This window comes from Podarcis vaucheri (genome assembly GCF_965113315.1).
Source record: "Podarcis vaucheri genome assembly, chromosome: 13".
NCBI lineage: Eukaryota > Metazoa > Chordata > Lepidosauria > Squamata > Lacertidae > Podarcis > Podarcis vaucheri.
Genome location: NC_138751.1, coordinates 22,924,829 through 22,945,993, shown reverse-complemented (window position 1 = coordinate 22,945,993; position 21,165 = coordinate 22,924,829). Strand labels below are relative to the sequence as shown.

General features: G+C 40.9%; 1 protein-coding gene across 1 annotated transcript; it reads right to left on the bottom strand.

Moving 5' to 3' along the window:
• Positions 1–1,552: 1,552 nt before the first annotated feature.
• On the bottom strand, positions 1,553–21,163 carry LOC309517021 (vomeronasal type-2 receptor 26-like). The gene is made up of 8 exons (XM_082196017.1): positions 17,379–21,163; positions 15,901–16,128; positions 14,979–15,105; positions 13,518–13,588; positions 7,008–7,856; positions 5,320–5,547; positions 3,919–4,045; positions 1,553–2,491 (listed from the first exon to the last, which is right to left on the bottom strand). The coding sequence occupies exons 1-8, from the start codon at positions 18,213–18,215 to the stop codon at positions 1,590–1,592; spliced, it is 3,369 nt and encodes a 1,122-aa protein (XP_082052143.1). The 5' UTR covers positions 18,216–21,163; the 3' UTR covers positions 1,553–1,589.
• Positions 21,164–21,165: the final 2 nt, after the last annotated feature.

Here is a 21,165-nt window from a genome sequence, read left to right as displayed (position 1 = left end):
CCTGGCTGCGGGGCTGGGAGGGATACATGCCGAATTCCTAAGCCGAGGTCTTCCTACATTTAAAAGTTTAATAAAATTGTGGCCAAATTTTAATTCCATAAAACGTTATCACAAGTCTTTTTTCCTTTCTGGTAGTCCCTGGGAGCTGGGGCAGTCGGCGCCTGGTCATGCAAAAAAATTTCACAACCACATTTATTGAAATATTTTAATATACATTTTTTTTACGGTATCCTAAGGAAGGTCTGGTGTTTGAATTTTGTTGGGATTTTTATATATGCGATTTGGAGGAATAAATTAGTCTGCTGCATCCTCCTCATTCTCATTTGTTTTCGCTTTGTGATGCTGAACTTTGATGTGTCCTCTACATTCTGATCCAATTGCACAATAACTTTACACACATATTTCTTTCCCTCCTGCTCTGAAAACTTCCCTTCTGGACATGGGGTGCAATCATAGCAGCAAAATGGCTCCCCCTCTTTCATTTTCTTGCTAGAACCATGATGGCAACTCTCACTACATACAGAAAGAGGCTTAATCTAATCCAGAGATGAAATAGCAGAATGTTAATCTTGAGAAAAATCAATTTAGATCCGTATAGATAGATGTAAATCTCTCTCTATATATATATATGTATATGTATCCACCTATATACATCTATATGTACATGTATATTGTAACTGAAAATGAATCTTGAACCATTGTTGAATAACCTAATCATATACCACCACGTTAATGTTGAACATCATAGGAGCATAATGGTGCATTCAATGACCTATGTGCATCCATCCAATTTTCACTAGACTGGGAAAGGAGGCCTATAACTAGGTTTGAAAGATCCTCCACCTATTTGCAATATTTTGTATGCTACCATGGACATTCAAATGCTGTCAGGGTGCTATGGGATGAAGACATGGATATTATGTTGCATGTATTTAATTTATGCCACTATGCTAATGCTGGAAATTGTAGAAGTGTGTTAGTGTGTATTGCCTAGGGAATTTCCATCCAATTATCCATTATAATGAGGCATGTGTGGTAGTCACCCTCTACCTAGTTTCGGTCTTTCAAATATTACCACAGTGGTGCATTGTGAAAACATGGAAACATATCTTCAAAAAGGTTGCCCATCCCAGCTGTAGATGCTCAGCGGTATTATCCACATTTTAAGACTTCAACCTAGTATAAAAAACAGAATGCTTTATGAAGCCTATTAAATATTTGGAACAAATGAATAGGTATCAGACTTGAGAAGGAGATTGGGGTGGGGGCCGACATTGCAGAGAACATCACATTGGTCAGGGATGATGGGAATTGTAGTCCAAAAACAGCTGGATGTTTGGGAAACCTGGTCTAGCTTGATATTCTTTATAAAAACCAGGGAGTACGTTTGAGAGCTGAAGGAGCACTTGCCAACATATGCACTGAAAGATATTTGATCATCCTCCCCACCAGGGATGTATGAAACATAAAGGCATATGTTAACTCAGAGGAGCCTTTCTCTAGCAATACAGTAACACTCTGAATGATAATTCATACACAAGATACCCTGGGTTGCAGATAATAGCAAAACACAAAGACATTGAGATTATTCAGACTTTCCTTCTTATTAGCTGTTCCCTGTTGTTCAGCTCAGGCCTCAGCACAATGATATAACATTTGGGGAGAAAGATGCAACCTAGGAGCCCAGCACTGGAGGCTAAGATAGAAAAGATTTCCACAGCAACCATATATTTCCCCTTTGAACTCAGGTAGGATGGTATAAAGGAGAGCCAAACACTGCAAAATACCAACATGCTGAAAGTAATGAATTTGGCTTCATTGAAACTATTGGGCAATTTCCTGGCAAAGAACGCCACAACAAAGCTGATTATGGCCAGGAAACTGATATAACCCAAAACACAGTAAAACATAGTCATGGACCCCTCATTGCATTCTAATATAATTTCTTCAGCAACTGAGTGCATGTCAACATCTGGGAATGGGGGAGAGGTGACCAACCATATGGTACAAATGCCTGCTTGAATAAGAGAGCAGGAAAGAACAATGACATTGGCAAGTGTTTTCCCCACCCACTTCCTCATCCTGGAACCTGGTTTGGTGGCCATAAAAGCAAGAACCACAGTAATGGTTTTTGCCAACACACAAGAAACAGCCACAGAGAAGATCATGCCAAAAGTGGTTTGTCGGAGGAGACACAACACCTGCTTAGGCTGTCCAATGAATAGCAATGTAGAAAGGAAGCAGAGCAGGATTGAGATAAGGAGAGTATAGGCAAGGTTCCGGTTGTTGGCCTTGACAATGGGAGTGTTGTGGTGCTTCAGAAATATTCCTAGCACCAAGACTGTAATCAGACAAAAGAAAAGAGCAAAGAAGGCTAAACTGATGCCCAGTGGTTCTTTATACGATAAAAAGGAAATGAACTTGGGAATACAGAAATCTCTGGTTTTGCTTGGATAGGTTTTTGCAGTGCATGTAGAACAGGCATTCATGTCTGAAAAAGAAAAGACATGGGCTTCATTTCAAATTGATTCCAGACATTTCACAAGCATGTTTTCTCTTCTACATCTAAAATAATCCATTCATTTTAGGGTATTCCTTTGGTGTCAGTCTTCTCAAACTATGGAAAGTGAGGAGATGGTTATGTGAATTCCCATTCACCTTCCTGGAAATGTTATGATCTCATGTATTTTAGAGCTCTGTGAATGCACATCTGCACCATTAGTTGAATCTGCAAGGTAGTGAGCTAAGCGTAGAGACATTTTATGTTTATAAGCCCCATTCCATGCCTATTAAGCATGGGACACCTTTGCCCAGCAGCACTGTGGCCCACAGATTGCATCAAAATACTGGGCAAGGTTTTGTTCAGTATCGTCTCTGGATGGTGGACTGCTGGGAAAAATCTGGCCCATGAGCCCTTGCTGCAGATAGGAGGGGAAAGCCTATATAATGCTTCTTCCCTTGGAGGTCACAGCCATTTTGCTTTGAGAGGGCTGGAAAGGATTTCTTTTCTCTCAACCCGATTGGCACATGGTTGGGTTTTTTCTTCACCTTTGCCTCAGTGAAATCATTGATTTCCCTGGTTAGGCAGAATAATATTGTTTGTATGAGGGAGGAAATGGCATTGGGAAGGATCAACATAGTATAGGATGCCTGAGGAGAGGATTGACCATGGCAAACCCAAGTGTGGGTTCGGTAACTGCCTGGTTGGAATCTGCATCCTGGTTCCCCAGTGAGACCTTGCTTCCTTGCATTGCAACACGGCTTGGTTCAACACTAGCTGACTCCTGTTGTAAAGATTTGGAGCCATCTAAACCCAGTGGATATATTCCATCAACATGGGACTTGTGGAATGATGAACTGATCCTGGTACAAAATGCCATGCCAAACCTTGACATACATGCTTCTTTCAATAAAGATTTGGCCTGATTTTATCCCATCACCATTGTTCAGTCTGGTTATTTTGCTGCTCTCATGAGTCACATAATGTGCTTCTTTGCTAATTTCTTTGCTAATTTGTGAAGTTTAGATACTATTTTTCCATTTCTATTTCTTTCCATAGTGGTATACAAAAGATTATGGTATACAGAGTAGTATGCAAGAAAAGGGTTTTTATCCCATCTCATAATCTAATATCATCTTTACTTGTTTTTAGACACCACACGAATTGAATGTATGTGTGCAGATGAACACCAATTGGATGCAACTCATATGAATTCTTACACCTTTTAAAATAATCCCCTGATGAACAAGCAGTGTTTGAAACACATTGAAGTTAGCATGTATATCATTTGGACCAAGTCTTCTGCATCTATGACATTCACTTTTGCTTCTGCTTTGTGCTACAATTTTGCTACAATTTTGATGTGTTTCCTTGATCATGACCAAAGTTTCCCCAGCTTTCTACACTCTATTTCTTACCCTTTTGGTCTGAAAACTTTCCTTCTGGGCATGGGATGCAATCATAGCAGCAAAACGGTTTTCCCTCCTTCACTTTCTTGCTGGAACCGGGATAGCAACTTTCAGAACATACAGAAAGAGGCTGGACCTAATTTGTAAGTGAAAAAGTAGAATGATTATCTTGAAAAGAAGTCTCAAGTTCTTAAGATGATATTCATGTATAACTTAAACCAAACTGGGACCACTCATCCATAACTTTATCTGGCATCCTTCTGAGATGTGAAATATCCAGGGCTGTGTGAAGTAATCCAAGTGTGGTCACACCATAGGTTTTACTTCTGTCAACAAGATATTGCCAAGTTTTTTTTTCCACCCCCCTTCCTAATGTTCCCTAATTTAGAATTTGGCTTTTTCACAGCTGTTGCACACTTGATCAATATCTTCAGTGAGGTACACGCGTTGATGCAAATGTCTCAGTCACAAATTTAATGTGAGACCACAGCTGGAATGTTCAGAAGAGTTTTAGATACTGCACCTCAAAAAGAATATTGATGAACTGAAAAGGGTTCAGAGAAGAATAAGCAAAGTCATCAAAGTGCTGGAGCAACTACATCATTGTCATCATCATTCTTAACAAGCCCTTTATCTTAATACGCTGTTAAAATAAAAAATTTAAAGCATTTAGAAACAAATTGAAAGCAAAGAAAACCTACGGGGTTTACAATATTACAAAGATTACAATATTTGGGGATTTTTAGCTTAGAAAAGAGGATTAGACAAATTCATGGAGAAGAAGTCTACCAAGTGCCACTAGCTAATTTTTACCACAACTGTTGGAAGCAACAATTGTCTGACCCAGGCAGAGGGCCTTCTCAGTAGTGGTGCCCACCTTGTGGAATGCCCTATCATCAGATGACAAGGAAACAAAAAACTACATGACTTTTAGAAGAAATCTGAAAGCAGCTCTGTTTAGGGAAGTTTTTAATGCTTGATCTTTTATCATGTTTTCAATATTCTGTTGGGAGCCACCCAAAATGGCTGTGGTAACCCAGCCAGATGGGTGGGGTATAAATAAATTATTATTATTATTATTATTATTATTATTATTATTATGCCAATCACTACAAATTGCAAATGGACAGAACACTGCTGCTCTCAAGTCCTGCTTTCAGTCTTCTCATAGACATCTTGTTGCCTGTTGTGGCATTGTGTGTGTAATCCAACTAGCACAAACATATGTTTATTCTTTTCAACACATTTAATATATTCAACAGCAAAGCAAACAGTGCAGAAATTTTTTGAGTCTTACTTTCTACATAAGTTGTATCATTTCTAATCAAAACTCGGTATTTGTCATGGGCTGAACATTGTTCATTCGATGAAACTGAATACTTTCCCAAGCAGTTCCCAACTGAGTCCTACCTGATTAAACCAATTGTGCCATGTGATGGCATCCTTGTTGATGGTGAACACTTGGTCTGGAGAACCGTGGGGATCCATTCTCCCAACTTTCACTCTATGAAAGGATTGGTTTGCGGAAATAATCCAGTTTATAATATCAAATCCAGTCACTAACTCCCCATTCTGGTCAAAGGAGATCTTGTCTCCAGCACTGTTGTTAAAGGAGACAATTCTCAGAAAGTGATGGAGCTGAGTTGAAAAAGAAAAGAAGCTTAGGAGAAGCTGTATTTCTGTGGAATCTTTTACAGCAAATCATACAAACATCTTCTCCGGGTGGAAGCAACCCATTTACATCCCATTCTGAATCGCAGGACCCCGAAATGGCTCCAGGAAAGAATGGGTGAGAGAAGATATGCATTAGGAGCAAAGGGGAAAGAAATACCAACATCAGGCTCTGCTGCCCCAATGGATCCTGCCACCTAAGGCAGTTGCCTCACTTTGGGCCAGTCACTCTTGATTAAAAGTCATTTAGTGTTTTAAAGGTTAAAGAGTGCACTTTAAATTAGGTATCAAATGCATTTTCTAAATCCAGCGCCTTTTTCACGATATACAATTAATTTAGCACTTCCTAAACTTATTCAACATTACTGGTCAAAAAACATAGTAGAGCTGCCCTTAGTAAATAGGATTCTGGCTGTAGTTGTAGAGTTTCAAAGGTTCTATCTTACTTCTACTGGACAACATCTTCTAAATGAAACCTGTCTCTTCTAAACACAACATTACTGAATCTGAAAGCCTCTTACCAGCAAATACACACACTTCTTAACGGACTCACAGTGTAGTTGTGGCAGTTTCTGAGAGCCAAGTGGCAGCATGAATCAGATGTAGCATGAATGAGTAAATGCATAGCAGCAAAACTATAATGTGTATATTTTAAGTTCACCAGTGGAGAAAGAGGGAAGCAGCTCAGTCGGTTGAGCATGAGACTCCTAGTCTCAGGGCTGGGAGTTCTAGCCCCACGTTGGGCAAATAGATTACCCTAGTGGCCCCTTCCAACTCTACAATTCTATAATCTCAGAACATATTAACACTAATATAGAGAAAGAAGATGGAAAGAAGAGAATGAGCAGTTTGGGGTAGGTCTGCCTTAGGTTCAGAATTGTGTCCAGGTGGAATATTCTGAAAGTGGCTAAACTGTTCAACAACTTTGCCAATGCTCAATAACTTTGCCAAAAAAAGCAGAACAATTTTTGTTCTGCCAAAAAAAGCAGAACAGATTTTCAGCTTTTGAAATATGGCAACCCTACTTAGGGGAGACCTTTTATTAGACAGAATAAAAAAAAGACCTGCTAGATAAGTAAAAAATCCTCCCTGGTCCAGCATACAGTTCTTATAGTAGATTACAGGATTGGACTAGATTACCCTAGTAGTCCCTTCCAACTCTACAATTCTATAGTCTCAGAGCCTGCTCACAGTAACATGAGAAAGAACATGCCAATGAGAGGATGGGCAGAGTTTGTGGAGACCTTTTACCAAACAGAATAGATACTTACTAGATCAGTCCATAGCCTATCAAGTGCAGCGTATGGTTCTTACAATGCCCAACCAGATGTCAATGGGAAGCCCACAAGAAGGATCTGATTGGAGCATATTGTTATATATTCTGAGAGATATGTTGCCTTCCAACAGGAGGAATTTCATTCCATTACCTGCAACAGCTGCTGATTCTGAAGGTTCATCCACCTTCCTTCAACCACTGATGGATGATTCAGTCGAGATGAAGACATGGAGTGTAAAGCATGTGCCACAGCATAAACAGCATTGTAGATGCTGTAGCTGTGGCCAGTCAAGCTCATTTCAAAAAATGTCCCAGGAAGGCTTTCCAACTTCTCTTTTCCTGTGCAAATGTCTCCATCCACCTTGTCCCCATCTATACTTTGGAATACACAACCAAAGGCCTGCTGCCAGAAATCCCTGATAAAGCCATCTCCTGTTTTGAATGAAGGGCTTTTGCTTTCAATAAATGTCTTGAATCCTGGTAGATCACTGGAGTGAATAGAGAAGGACAGAACACCATGGACTATGTCTGTATCCCAGGTTCTTTGAAATACCATTGAAGTGAGCTCTATCTGAGCTGTTAATATCCACACTTTATTTATTGTACATTCTCTTTCTGAGGCATATGGTAGCCACCTCAAATACACAATGAGATAGGATTCTCCATTAGCAACCACTACATTGGCTTTGCTGTCAATGATTCTATCATTTATTTTGGCTCCCTCATGCAGCTTATCATACATTTCTGTGACAATGGTAAATTTGTTGCTTCTTTCTATGAAGGCAAAACAAATACCCTTGCTGGAGAATACTGGAAACACTGTCTGCACAAATCTTTCTCCATATTCATCATTGGATGTAAGGATCCCAATCCATGTCCATTTGAAATGGAGAAGCAAAGTCAGAATGCCTGCATGCTGAAGAGCATCTTTAGGAGACATTTGGTAGAAGGAAAGGCCTGTGGTTTTATCATTCATCACTGGAGCAGGGCCATATATGAGCTAAAAAAAGGAAATAAGAATGAATAACTAACAAACTAACTAACTAGAAGCCCAACTTTGGCCCACAGAACCCCTTTCTTCAAACTGTTGGTATACAAGTTTTTATTACAAGCACAGGAATTGTTTTAATGGAGGCTGGTTCAGTATGGCAAATGGGGCAATGCTTTATCAACCTCTATCTTTTCTCAGAAAGTATACATCTGGCTGCCATCTTACTAACAACAAGTCAGGGGATTGGTCTGCCTGTCATATGCTGTGGCTGTAATTATTGCTGATATTCCTTTCTTCCACCTACCCACCATCACTAGACAATTTACTTTCTTCTCTAGGTGCTGTTATATTTCCAACACTCTCATTTATAATAATCTGTATCTCAGCTTCCATTTGACATTCCTAAACAAGGAAATATTCCTACATGCCTTCACCCACTTCAGTTTCCAAACCCACAATCTTGCCTGTGTGGTGAAAAAAAGCATTTAAATGGATGAACTCCCACATTCCACATAAAGATAGAGACATCTACGCAATCTACCTGTGGAATCTTGTAGATATCCAATACAGTTGCAATATAATGAGAAATTAGAGGGTCCAGCCCCCCAACAATTGCTATTAATTTATTCTGGATGTCACATATGTAGTTGGGAACTACTTTTTCTTTTGAGGACATAAGCTGCATTGTGGCATGATAGGTATTCTTTGCATTGAAGTAACTGTCGTAAATGTGGAAGCCCAAGGAAGTATTGGGTAAAATCTGAGAGTTCTCATTTATCTCCTTTACAGCAAATGCCAAAGCCAGGATGTGCTGGTAATTCTTAGGCACAACCCTAAAAAAAAAAGTACAGCATATTAGGGTATCCCACACATTGTAAAATGTGGACTATGTTGTACTGCCTATACTTCCTTACAGTATTTATGTACAAACTTTCTTTAGGCAATTCTTAGCCGTAAGAAGGCCTCACAAATATTAGACAACTGTGTTCTCCTTTACAACAATGCACTCAATATAGTTTATTGATAAGTTACCAGTATCATGAACCATATGATTTGACATTTTCAGAAGGCTGTGTTCGATGCATGTGAACACCTGCTCCCATTCTTGATATATATCTTATTCTATGACATTACTGGATCTTTTCTTAAGAATGCCTCAGAATACAGAACACTTTATAAGTTCTTGGTGAAGTACCCCCAACAGTTGAAGGTGAAATCCATATTTTAAGAACATGTTCAGAGTGTGGTGATAACTGCACTAGAATTAGAATTGTATTCTGTATTTAGAGAAACTTCCATGTTTTGTAAAAATGTTGCATCTCCCTTGACATCTCATTCCTTATTATATACAAATATATAATCACCCCAGCTCTCTTACAAAGACATTTTGAAATTCTATAAGAAAATGACATCAATCAGAGCAAGTGGTAAGAAATACAAATTAAGATCGCTTATCACTGACCATTAATATTTCTGGCTTCATTGATGGTAGTTTCTAAAATGTTTAAGTGAAGGCAGCCATCACTAGTACTGTCAAAACCAGAGGAACTTGATCTGTCTCCATTCTGAATATAATTAAATTAGTATTTAAGTTCACATGAAAATTGTTTGACAGATTTGGGGAAAGACTGTAATTCACATCCTTAATGTAAACAGAAACTGTAACAACCAACAATAGCAACATCAAGGTCTTACGCGAGCTCTTCAAACAACACAGGTGGAGGTGCTCCGGTGAAGGTTAGCGAGTTGGAGATTATGAAGGTCTGAGAAGTGATGCCACCAATTATGTTGCCTCCCAACTGATGATACTCATGAATTGGATTGTGTGGAGCTCTTACCATGCAGTTAATGTGAGGCTTGCATGCCATGTGAGGAAGTAGTACCAATATCGAGACTACTAATGTCACCATCCTCAGCACAAATTTCCTCTCTAAACAGAGATTGTGTTTATACTCAAACAGGTGGTTCCTTGTTTTTTCCCCAAAGTTCCTGCTCCTACAACTATTAAATTGAATCTTTATATTATCCTTCATACATTGTGCTATTACTTTTGCTTCTGTCCACTGAAACTCCTCGGGAGGAAGCATTGCCAAGTAGTTGAATTAATTACAGTCCTTTTCACAATTACAGGAGTAGGTAATCATCAACTTAATATTGTTTTTCACAAATGGAGTTGGAAAAGAAAAAGTTTGAGGCATCTGAACAAAGGAGCCTCCATAACAGTTCAAACTTCAAGGCCCCAAAAATGTACTTCCTTTTGACTGGCATGGATTTTCCAACATTCAGTTTTATTGGATGACAGTGCCAGCAACACTTCTTGAGCAGTTCAAGTTGATGCTACAGTTTTCCCTCAGTGGGGGGAAAACACATAGGCAAACCTCCAAGAGATGTGCCTGCATGCGCCAGGAGAGCAGGAGGCTCCTGCTGATTTTGGTGAAGTAAAAAGTGCCAGTGATGTTGCCCTTTGGGTACTTCCAGATGGCTTTGTGGGGTGGGGGATGCTTCCCAATGCTAGGGAAAGCAGCCCAGATCAGTGGCGTAGCGTGGGGGTGCAGGGGGGGCCGGTCGCACCGGGCGCAACTTCTGGGGGGGGCGCGCTCGCTGCCTCCGGAGTCGCCGAAGAGCCTCGGGCGCAGGCTGTAGCAGAGCCCCATGTCTCGTGGAACCGACGAGCTGGCAGCGGCTCTCAGCGCTCGTCGCGGTCCCCGCCGTCAGGGCCGCGGAGGGCGCGCCAGGCAGCCCCTCCTCACCGACGGGCAGTGTTCGCCTGCGGGGCTCGGCCAGCGCGCTGGACTGGCCGCGTGGAGTCGCCACGGAGCCGCCGCCTGCCATGCCGCCCTGGCTGCTTCAACCACATCCGACAGCCGGCTCGAGGCTCCTTCCAGCCGGGTCTCCCAACGGGGCGCTGCGGGCGGAGACTCCGGCACCAAGCGCCACGCCGCCCAGGCTCGGGTCGCTGTCTGGACGCGCGCAGCCCGCCAAATGCGCCATCGGCGGTGCTCTAGTGCCTGCGCACCAAGACCGCCCACCCGCCCCGACGGCCCCCCCCACCCGCGCAGGAGGCCGGCCGACGCACTGGCCCCAGAGCCGCCCCCTCCCCGCGCCAGAAAGAAGCTGCGTCGGGACTAGCTGGGCCGGGGAGGGAGACCGAGAAGACTGTGCCGCGACGTCCAAAGACGCGTGTCTTGGCGCAAAGGGGCCCGTGGCACCCAGACGCGGAAGGGACCCTCTCCCCCTGACCCGGCACTGAACTGCAATTTCCAGCTCCCTTGGCAAATCCCAGTCCCCTATCCCCAAGATGCTTTATTTGAGGCAGGGGTCCTTTAATTGCAAAAACAACACCACGGAGGGCAGTAGTCACCACGACGTTTGCCCCAGAGTAGAGCCGTCAGTATTAATGACCATGGTTAGGGGTTGGGGGCGCAAATTACTTGCCTTGCCCCGGGTGCTGATAACCCACGCTACGCTGCTGGCCCAGATCACCCATGGGTTTGGATGGCAAACTGGGAAAGCCATATGCCTTTGTTTAGCCCATTGAAGCTCTTCAGAGATGATTGGAGTAAGCATGGAGGGATTTCTAGCCACCAATCTGAGTGAGCTCTGCCATGGGTTTCTAAATTAGGTGCCTCCAGACAAAGCCTGGTGGCAGGATTTTGATTTGTGGTGTGGGGTAGGAGATGAAATAGATTTGCCCTGGGGTAGCAAAGGGGAGAAAATTGGAGCGGTACCCTACAGTCTTAGTAAGAAAGAAGAAATGATCACAATTTTTCAAACATTGTTTCTTCATGATGCTCTGCAGGCAGCTAGGGAGATTTCTTTGGGGCAAGAATGTGAGGGAAAGCCAAAGAGAATTTGAACAGCTCCAGGAAGAAGGAACCTGCAATTTTGGCCAGTTAATCTACTGGAACTGTGAACTTTGAGAAACCCTAGGACAAAGAACTATACAGTCATATTTTGGAAGTCGAATGGAATCCATTTCGGAAGTCCATTTGACTTCCAAAATGTTCAGAAAACAAAGTGCGGCTTCTGATTGACTACAGGAAGCTGCGGAAGCCCTGCTGGGCATTCGGGTTCCAAAGAACGTTTGCAAACCGGAACACTCACTTCTGGGTTTGTGGTGTTCAGGAGCCAAAACATCCGAGTACCAAGGCGTTCAGGATCCAAGGTATGACTGTACAGACAACCACATGGCACAGGGGCCTGTTTAGTGGTGTACTCTTTACATGGTTATGATGAGGAGAACTATTAATGATTTTTAGGAATTATTCTGAATGTTTTATGTATGCACAGCTGCAAACATCTTGTACTCAGGTTTCAATAATTGAAACTGATACTGTACAGATGGAACACACAGTGTGCTGGACCTCTCCATTTGGACTCCCTGTGCAGTTAAATTACAGCTCTATAGGGAAATCTGGAGGCAGTGAAACTGACAAGCGACAACATATCATCATAAACATACAGTGGTACCTCGGGTTACAGACGCTTCAGGTTACGGACGCTTCAGGTTATAGACTCTGCTAACCCAGAAATAGTACATCGGGTTAAGAACTTTGCTTCAGGATGAGAACAGAAATCGCGCGTCAGCGGCACGGCAGCAGCGAGAGGCCCCATTAGCTAAAGTGGTACCTCAGGTTAAGAACAGTTTCAGGTTAAGAAAGGACCTCCAGAATGAATTAAGTTCTTAACCCAAGGTGCCACTGTATTAGGAACCTCAATGGATATAGGAGGCTCTCTAATTCATACACTTACCCTGCATGAAACGAGGGCAATGAAAATAGGTGTGTGGGGGGGAGCTACGGCACTTGTTCTAATGCCTGAATAGGGTTAAATATATCTTCATGCTTTCTTCCTTATTAGCTGTTCCCTGTTGTTCAGCTCAGGCCTCAACACAATAATGAAAAATTTTGGGGCAAAGATGCAACTTAACAGTCCAGCACTGGAGGCCAAGATAGAAAAGATCTCCACAGCAACTAGGTATTTACCCTTGGAGCTCAGGTAGGCTGGAACAAAGGATAGCCAAACACTGCAAAAGACCAACATGCTGAAAGTGATGAATTTGGCTTCATTGAAACTGTCAGGTAACTTCCTGGCAAGGAAAGCCACAATGAAACTGATAATTGCCAGGAAGCCCATATAGCCCAAAACACAATAAAACATAGTCATTGAACCCTCGTTACATTCCAGGACAATTTCCTCCGTTACTGACCACATGTCAACATCTGGAAATGGGGGAGAGGTTACTATCCACACAGTACAAATGCCTGCTTGAAGAAGGGTGCAGAAAAGAACAAAGAAGGAGGCAAGTCTTTTCCCCACCCACTTCCTCATCCTAGATCCAGGTTTAGTGGCCATAAAAGCCAGAAGCACTGTGATGGTTTTAGCCAGCACACAAGAAACAGCCCCTGAAAAGATGATGCCAAAAGCAGTTTGTCGGAGGAGACATGTCATCTCCCCAGGCTGGCCAATGAATAGTAATGCACAGAGGAAGCAGAGCAGGAGAGAGCAAAGGAGGGTGTAGGTGAGATTGCGATTGTTGGCCTTGACAATGGGAGTGTCGCTGTGCTTCATAAACATTCCTAGCACCACAGCTGTGATCAAAGAAAAAGAAAGGACCAAAAAGGTAAAACTGATTCCCAAAGGTTCTGTGTAAGACAAAAATGTAATGACCTTAGGAATACAGAAATCCTGCCTGTTGCTTGGATAGGTTTTGTCCGTACATGTAGAACAGTCGTTCATGTCTGAAAAACAAATTAGGTAACCACAATTTTACATACAAGCCAAACATGTTGTAACTCTTTATCTCATAAGGTTTTTTAAAAAACCAATTCTTATTAGGGAATCCTTTTAAGGTCAATCCTTTGAAATGTGTCCAGTTAGGAGATTCATTAACTAGCATCCTCATGAAGGTATTATGTTCTTTCGAACAACATATTTATTTATGTATTTATCATTTCCTTTGTTCATTCCTGAGGCTTTTCTCCTTTTGTTTTGAAGTGGAATAAGTGGTGTGCAATTGATATGGCACTTCCGCTCACGTTATGTAACATTGATGGAGGAAAGGAGTCACATAAGGAAGAATCTTCCACAAGCGGCTATCCCAGCACAGAAGTCTGTGGCTATCCAACAACATGCTAAGAATAATTTTCACGAGCTGTTAAGTAACAGGATAGGCAGCACAACAAAACTATGCTCAAGTGTTTGCATGAATGCTTCTAAGGGGATTCAACAGAATGTACTTAGAAACCCCCTTCAGCCATTCATGCCAAATACTTAAAGATCTGAAGAGGAGTCCACGCATCTAGAGGTTGAGGGTGTGAATGCCCATGCACTCCCATACCTCCATCCATAGTTTCAGCCCAGTTTCAGGTTAATGCCCAAACACGGCTCAACACAATCCCTTATTTTGTAGTATTGAACACCTCCTGCCTACCTTTACTGGTTGTCAGAGGGAACTACTGGTGAAAGCCATTGTGAATGGCCATATCTCTAAAGTTTGCCCATTTCATTTGACCAGCTCTATTTATCTAATGCCAAAATCTCCAGTCTCAAGCAACCAGCTTGTTTCTATGCATTTATTTGTGTTTGCTTTCCTATGTATTCTATGTATTATTTAGTGGGGACTGGATGCAGAATCGGTGACTTGCAGACAGGATGACCCAATTCACTCATATCTGCACAAGATTCTGCCTCCCCTGAACACATGTGATCCTTTTTTACCTAATGATTGTAGACTGGCTGGTGAATGAATATTCCATTTAGATACTACAATTGACAGTTATTTTATATTAAATTTATTTTGACTTAAAGAAACACGTGAGCATATAACAGGTGTAAGAGAATAACTGATAGCACCACAAAGCAAGTCCAATACACGTCAAACAAGGTTTGCTAGAAAACAATTTTCACAACATTCATTGCAATATTTAAATATACCTTTTTTTACGCTACCCTAATGAAAGTCTGGTGTTTGAAATATGTTGGGATTTATGTTTATGCAATTTGGATAAATAAATTAGTCTGCTGCATCCTCCTCATTCTCCTTTGTTTTTGCTTTGTGATGCTGCACTTTGATGTGTCCTCTTCATTATGGCCAAATTACACAATAACTTTACACAGCATATTTCTTACCCTCCTGCTCTGAAAACTTCCCTTCTGGACATGGGGTGCAATCATAGCAGCAAAATGGCTCCCCCTCTTTCATTTTCTTGCTAGAACCAGGATGGCAACTCTCACTACATACAGAAAGAGGCTTAACCTAATCAAGAAATGAAAGAGCAGAATGTTAATCTTGAGAAAAATCAATTTAGATCCACACAGATATAGATGTAAATCTATATATCTATCTATATGTATATAAATATATCCACCTATATACATCTATATGTACATATATATTGTAACTGAAAATGAATCTTGAACCATTGTTGAATACCTTAATCAAACACCACCATGTTAAGGTTGAATATCATAGGAGCATGATGGTGCATTCAATGACCTATGTGCATCCATCCAATTGCCACTAGACTGGGAAAGGAGGCCTATAACTAGGTCTGACAGATCATCCACCCATTTGCAATATTTTGTATGCTACCATGGATTTTCAAATGCTACCATGGTGCTATGGGATTAAGACGTGGAAGAAATTATGTTGCATGTATTTAATTTATGCCACTATGCTAATGCTGGAAATTGTAGACATGTGTTAGTATTGTCTAGGGAATTTCCACCCAATTATCCATTATAATGAGGCATGTGTGGTAGTCACCCTCTACCTAGTTTCGGTCTTTCAAATATTACCGCAGTGCTGTGATGTTAAAACATGCAAACATATCTTCAAAAAGGTTGCCCATCCCAACTGTAGATGCTAAACAGTATTTTCCCACATTTTAAGACTTCAATCTAGTATGAAAAACAGAATGCTTGTCTGAAGCATGGTAAATTTGGGCACAAATGAATAGGTATCAGACATGATGACTTGGGAAGGAGATTGGGGGGGAGGGGTCTGATGTTGCCCAGAACAGTACAATGTCACGTAATCTGAAGACCTTACCTGTTTAAACCAATGGGGCCATTCTATGACAGTTTCATTGATGGTGAATGCTTGGTCTGGTGAAACTTGTGGATCAATCTTCCCAACTTTCACCCTATGAAAGGATCGGTTTGAAGAAAAAATCCAGTTTATAATATCATATCCAGCGATTAACTCCCCATTCTGGTCTAAAGAAACCTTATCACCAGAGCTGTTGTTAAAGGAAACACCTCTGAGATAGTGATGGAGCTAGATTGAAAAAGCAAACACAAAAGTTTAGGTAAGGCTGTGATTAGACAACAGTGTTCTGGATCTTTCAGAGTATAAGACCATTGTCTCTTTGTCAAAACTGTTTTCATTTATTTTTTTCCCAGACCAACAATTTCATAGACTATAGTTGGGGAACTTCCAGCCCAATACCTATTGGATCCTGCATGGATCTGAGTTAGACCCATAAGGTCGTTTCCAGAAATCACATCCACCCACCCCACACCTGAGGTCATATGTGATGTCAGGTGTGGGGCCCTAATGTGGCACTCCTGACTGGTCATTGGCAAGGGAGGTTTGCTGACATCACTAAGCAGTTGATGGTTGGTGATTGCAACTTTTGAAGGATCTGCTGTGCTACTGAGCTCTTCACACTGAATTCACTAGCAGAGCTAACTCTAGCCATAAGCAGGACTTAAAGTAACCACCTATCACTTGACAGATGGTGAGGTCAAGTCTGCTGTATTGGCTTAACTACCAAGTTGCCAATAGCCAGATCCAGTTCCTCCCCCCTGCCGTGGATAATAAAACAATACTTTTTCATATTTGAAAGTTTATAAGTTTCAGCTAAATGGTACCTTATAGAGAATGGAGCCTTTCAGTATTGCATTGCCTATTCAGTGTAGGAATCCAGAAAAAAATGAAAGAGAAATGGGAATAAAAGGAATGGTATGTTTTTCTTTTTCAGTGCTTGGAATGAACCAGTTTATAAAATTACATTTGAATTAAGTTCATTCTGGGTAGAATTCTAAAGTATTTTTATTTCATCTTCAAGCTCATTTTCTTGCATATGTTTTTCACTCTTCATACAATTTGAGTCTTTAAGTTTAAAGATAATAATCACACGGGGAAATAAATTAAACTGCTCACATTCCACTGTGCATGTTTTGAAGTTTTCTTAGTGTGTTAAAAAATATTATATACTTAATCACAGCAGCTTGTATCATTCTGAATTCAAGGATTATTTGAATGAATCTGAATTGAATAGTGAACTGAATGTAAACAGAACTAGTTCATTTTGTAAAGGGTCTAAGGTGAACTGGAATTAGTTTATGGACATGTGGAACTGGAACTCTTAAAATAATTATTATTTATCAATTTATTATTAAAAGTAAATGTTCTGAGCTTTGGTCTTTTTAAAAGAGTCATGGGTATTTCTAGCTCACGTGGAAAGGAATATTAAAAATGGAGCAAGCAATGTAACCTTTTGCCCCCCCCCCCCAATCCATTACCTGCCACAACTTTAGATTTGGAAACTTCAGTCCTCCATCAACAGCCATTGTTCGATATTTGTGTCTAGATGAGGACATTGCATTTAACGCATGGGCCACGGCATACACACTATTGTAGATGCTGTAGCTATGGCCAGTCATGCTCATTTCAAAAAATGGCCCAGGAAGATCACTCAGCTTCTCTTCCCCTGTACAAATATCCCCATCCACATTGCTCATCGCTGAATTTGGAAATACACAGCTGAATGCATGTTGCCAGAAGTGTCCGATAAAACCATCTCCTTTGGTTTCAAGAGGTTTTCTACTGTCAATAAATTTGTGAAATCCTGGTGGGTTATTGGAATGAATTGTGAAAGACAGAACACCATGAAGGATGTCTGTATCCCAAGTCCTTTGATAAGCAATGGAAGTCAGCTCCATCTGGGCTGTTACTATCCACACGATGCCTTTCTGTTTATTTGTCATGTGCTCTTGCCCTGATAGATATGGAAACCATCTCAAAAACATAATAGTATGAGATTCTCCATAAACCACTACTACATTGGCTTTGCTGTCAATAATGTTATCATGTAGCTTTGCTCCCTGATTGAACATGTCATTAATTTCAGTGAAAATCATATGTGTGTGACTTTTTTCTATGAAGGCAAAGCAGATACCACTTTGAGTAAACTCTGGAACCACAGTTTGTAGAAATCTATCTCCATATTCATCATTAGAGGTAAGGATCCCAATCCACGTCCACCTGAAATGCAGGAGCAAAGAGAGAATCCCTGCATACTGCCAGTCTTCCTTGGGGGCCATCTGGTAGAAGGAAAGCCCTGGTGTTTTATCATTCATCACTGGAGGAGGGCCATAAATAAGCTAAAGATAGATGTGGAGGGGAAGAGAAGATAATAGCATTAATTTCATGCTTCCAAGTGTTGAAAGTAATTCACAAATAAGATATCAGTAATCATTGTCACATTTCCATATGCATTGTCACCAGGTATTAGTTTGTTCAAACTATGTGTTGGTATTTTTATTATTATTACAAGAACAGTGAGAGAACAAGTACTTCTGAGGAAGGGTTTACATTGTCTTGTTTCTGATTTATGAATAACCCACGTGACTGTATTTCTTAGGGAAGATTTGATGCTCACTCAAAAAGAATGCCCATCTCAGCATGCATCTCTGCCTCTTTCTTCTTCCTACCCCATCTCTTTCAAAACAGTTAAAATCCTATATTCAGCACACACAGAGACCAACACACATACATCCTACCTGTGGGATCTTATAAGTATCCACAACAGTTGCCACATGAAGGGAGGTTAGGGGGTCCAATCCCCCAATGATCGCAATCAGGTTATATGCAATATTACATTTATAATTGGGAACAAACTTCTCCATTGTTTGTATAAGTAGCAAAGTTGCATGGTAGGTCCATTTTATAGTGAAATAACTGTCATATATGTAGAAGCCCAAGGTGACATTGAGTAACATCTGAGGGTTTTCATTGATCTCCTTGACTGCAAATGCCAAAGCCAAGATATGCTGATAATTCTTAGGCAACACACTAGAATGAGAACCACTTTCTGTATTACTGGAAATATCAGGAGTTATTTCACATGTTCACTTAAAGTACAATAACAAACACACCTTCCCTGCACCTTCAAAATGACATTGAGAAGAAGAAGAAGAAGAAGAAGAAGAAGAAGAAGAAGAAGAAGACGACGACAGCAAGGATAGCAGAATATGAGACATAGACAAAGACATGAGATGGGACAATGTAATCATGAAGAAAACTGGGGAGAAGCAGAAGGAGATGTGGGAGGAGCTTAAATTCCAGTTATGAAGTCATTTAATTTTGACACTCTTTTAACTGCTTTGCTTTTTGAAAAAAGAAGACCCAATCAGATGCACCAATGACAGTTTCCAAGACGGAATACAAGAGAGAGAAACAAATCGCCTTACATAAGCTCTTCATAGGATGCCTGTGGGGGTACTTTTTTGAAGGGGATGAAATTGGAGACAATGAAGCTGTGAGAAGCCATTCCACCAATAAAGAGGTCACCTGACTGATGATATTCATGAAGCGGAGGGTGTGGATCTTGAACCATGCATCTGACAATATGTTCCTTGCATGCCATATGAGGAAGCAGTAACAGAATCAAGAAAACAATATTCACCATTTTCAGTACCATTTTGATACAACTATTGCCATCTTTGAAGGTTTGAATGTAAAATAAAAGGCAAAGCATCAGAGATCAAACTGGAAGTGTCCTGTCTATTCTTTTCCTAGCCCCAGCACCAAATGCTAAGTGATATATTTATATCACTCCTTTCCCTGCTACTTTTGGCAACTGCAATTTCACATGGTGTTTTTTAAAGCAGCAGCATTAATTGCAGTCCTCATGATAATTAAAGGGGAAGGTAATAACCAGTTGAAAGTCAGGGATTACCTGTGGAAATGCTGAATAAAATCCCTTGTTACATCTGAGCAGACATTTCCCCTTCCACTTAAATGAGATGAAAATTTGCCTTAGAGACAATAATCACAGGTGCTAAACATGCCTGAACATCTGTCCCAAATGACCATTGAGTCTCATTTAATTTAATCTCATTCACACCCTGCTAAATGGGGCTAGAATTGCAGCTGAAATCACTAACCATCTATTTGTGCATAGAAGTGCTCTCTCATCTGAAGATGTCCTGGGTAAAGATTCCATGAAAATATGTGTCTTGAATCTATGTCTTGTACCATGTTGGTTCTGGCAACATATGTGCAGTCAGACAACACAAAGTAAACTTTCAGTTGAGCCACTTTTTATTTTTTAGACCTTTATTTCTTTCCAGGTTTGAGAACAATCTTAATATTTGGCATTTTTGTCTGCCATTATTTCATTTCTTTTTGGTATGTGTGTGTGTTTACAATATATTTCCAAAATCCCACTGTTGCGCATAGTCCCAGACTGCTTAGACCAGGGGTCAGCAAACTTTTTTCGAAGGGGTCCATTTCACTGTCCCTCGGACCTTGAGGGGGTGGAACTATATTTTGAACAATAAATAAATGAACGAATTCCTATGCCCCACAAATAACCCAGAGATGCATTTTAAATAAAAGGGCACATTCAACTCATGTAAAAACACACTGATTCCCTGACCGTCCGCAGGCCGGATTTAGAAGGCGATTGGGCCAGATCTGGCCCCCAGGTCTTAGTTTGCCTACCCATGGCTTAGACTCACAGTGAGTAACTTTACCCAATGAATGAGAAGATTGGAAGTCACTCTGAGAATAAGAGGGGTCATTTCTTGGATCAAACATGAGAAGCCTACAGATGTTGCAGCATCAATAAGCATATGGGGACATCTAAATGATATAGCAGTGTCTTTTATTATGGATAGTCTTTCACACTCCTAACTGGCTCAGACCAACAATTGTGACACAGCCACTCAGATGATTGACAGTTTACAGAGAGCCTTTGCATTTACAAGTAAGACTTCTCATCAAGCTTGGATGTGGGAACTATTCAAATTGAACTTTACTACAGGAAGAACTGTAACAGTCACATGACACAGTTCCTAACTGTTGTTGAGAAGTTGAAACTAGCAAATTTTAAATTGAATGGATTGAAGGTTTGCTACTTTGTGGGGTAACTTGGACCAAAGTTAGAGACACTTGCCACTCGCTTGGTGGCAAATCATTAAAATAAATTAAGGTTAGATTTAATACAATGTAAAGCTGACAGAAAGTCTATAGAATAGCTCTCTTCTGTAACATAGATGAGGTACCATTGTTTTATGATGTTTC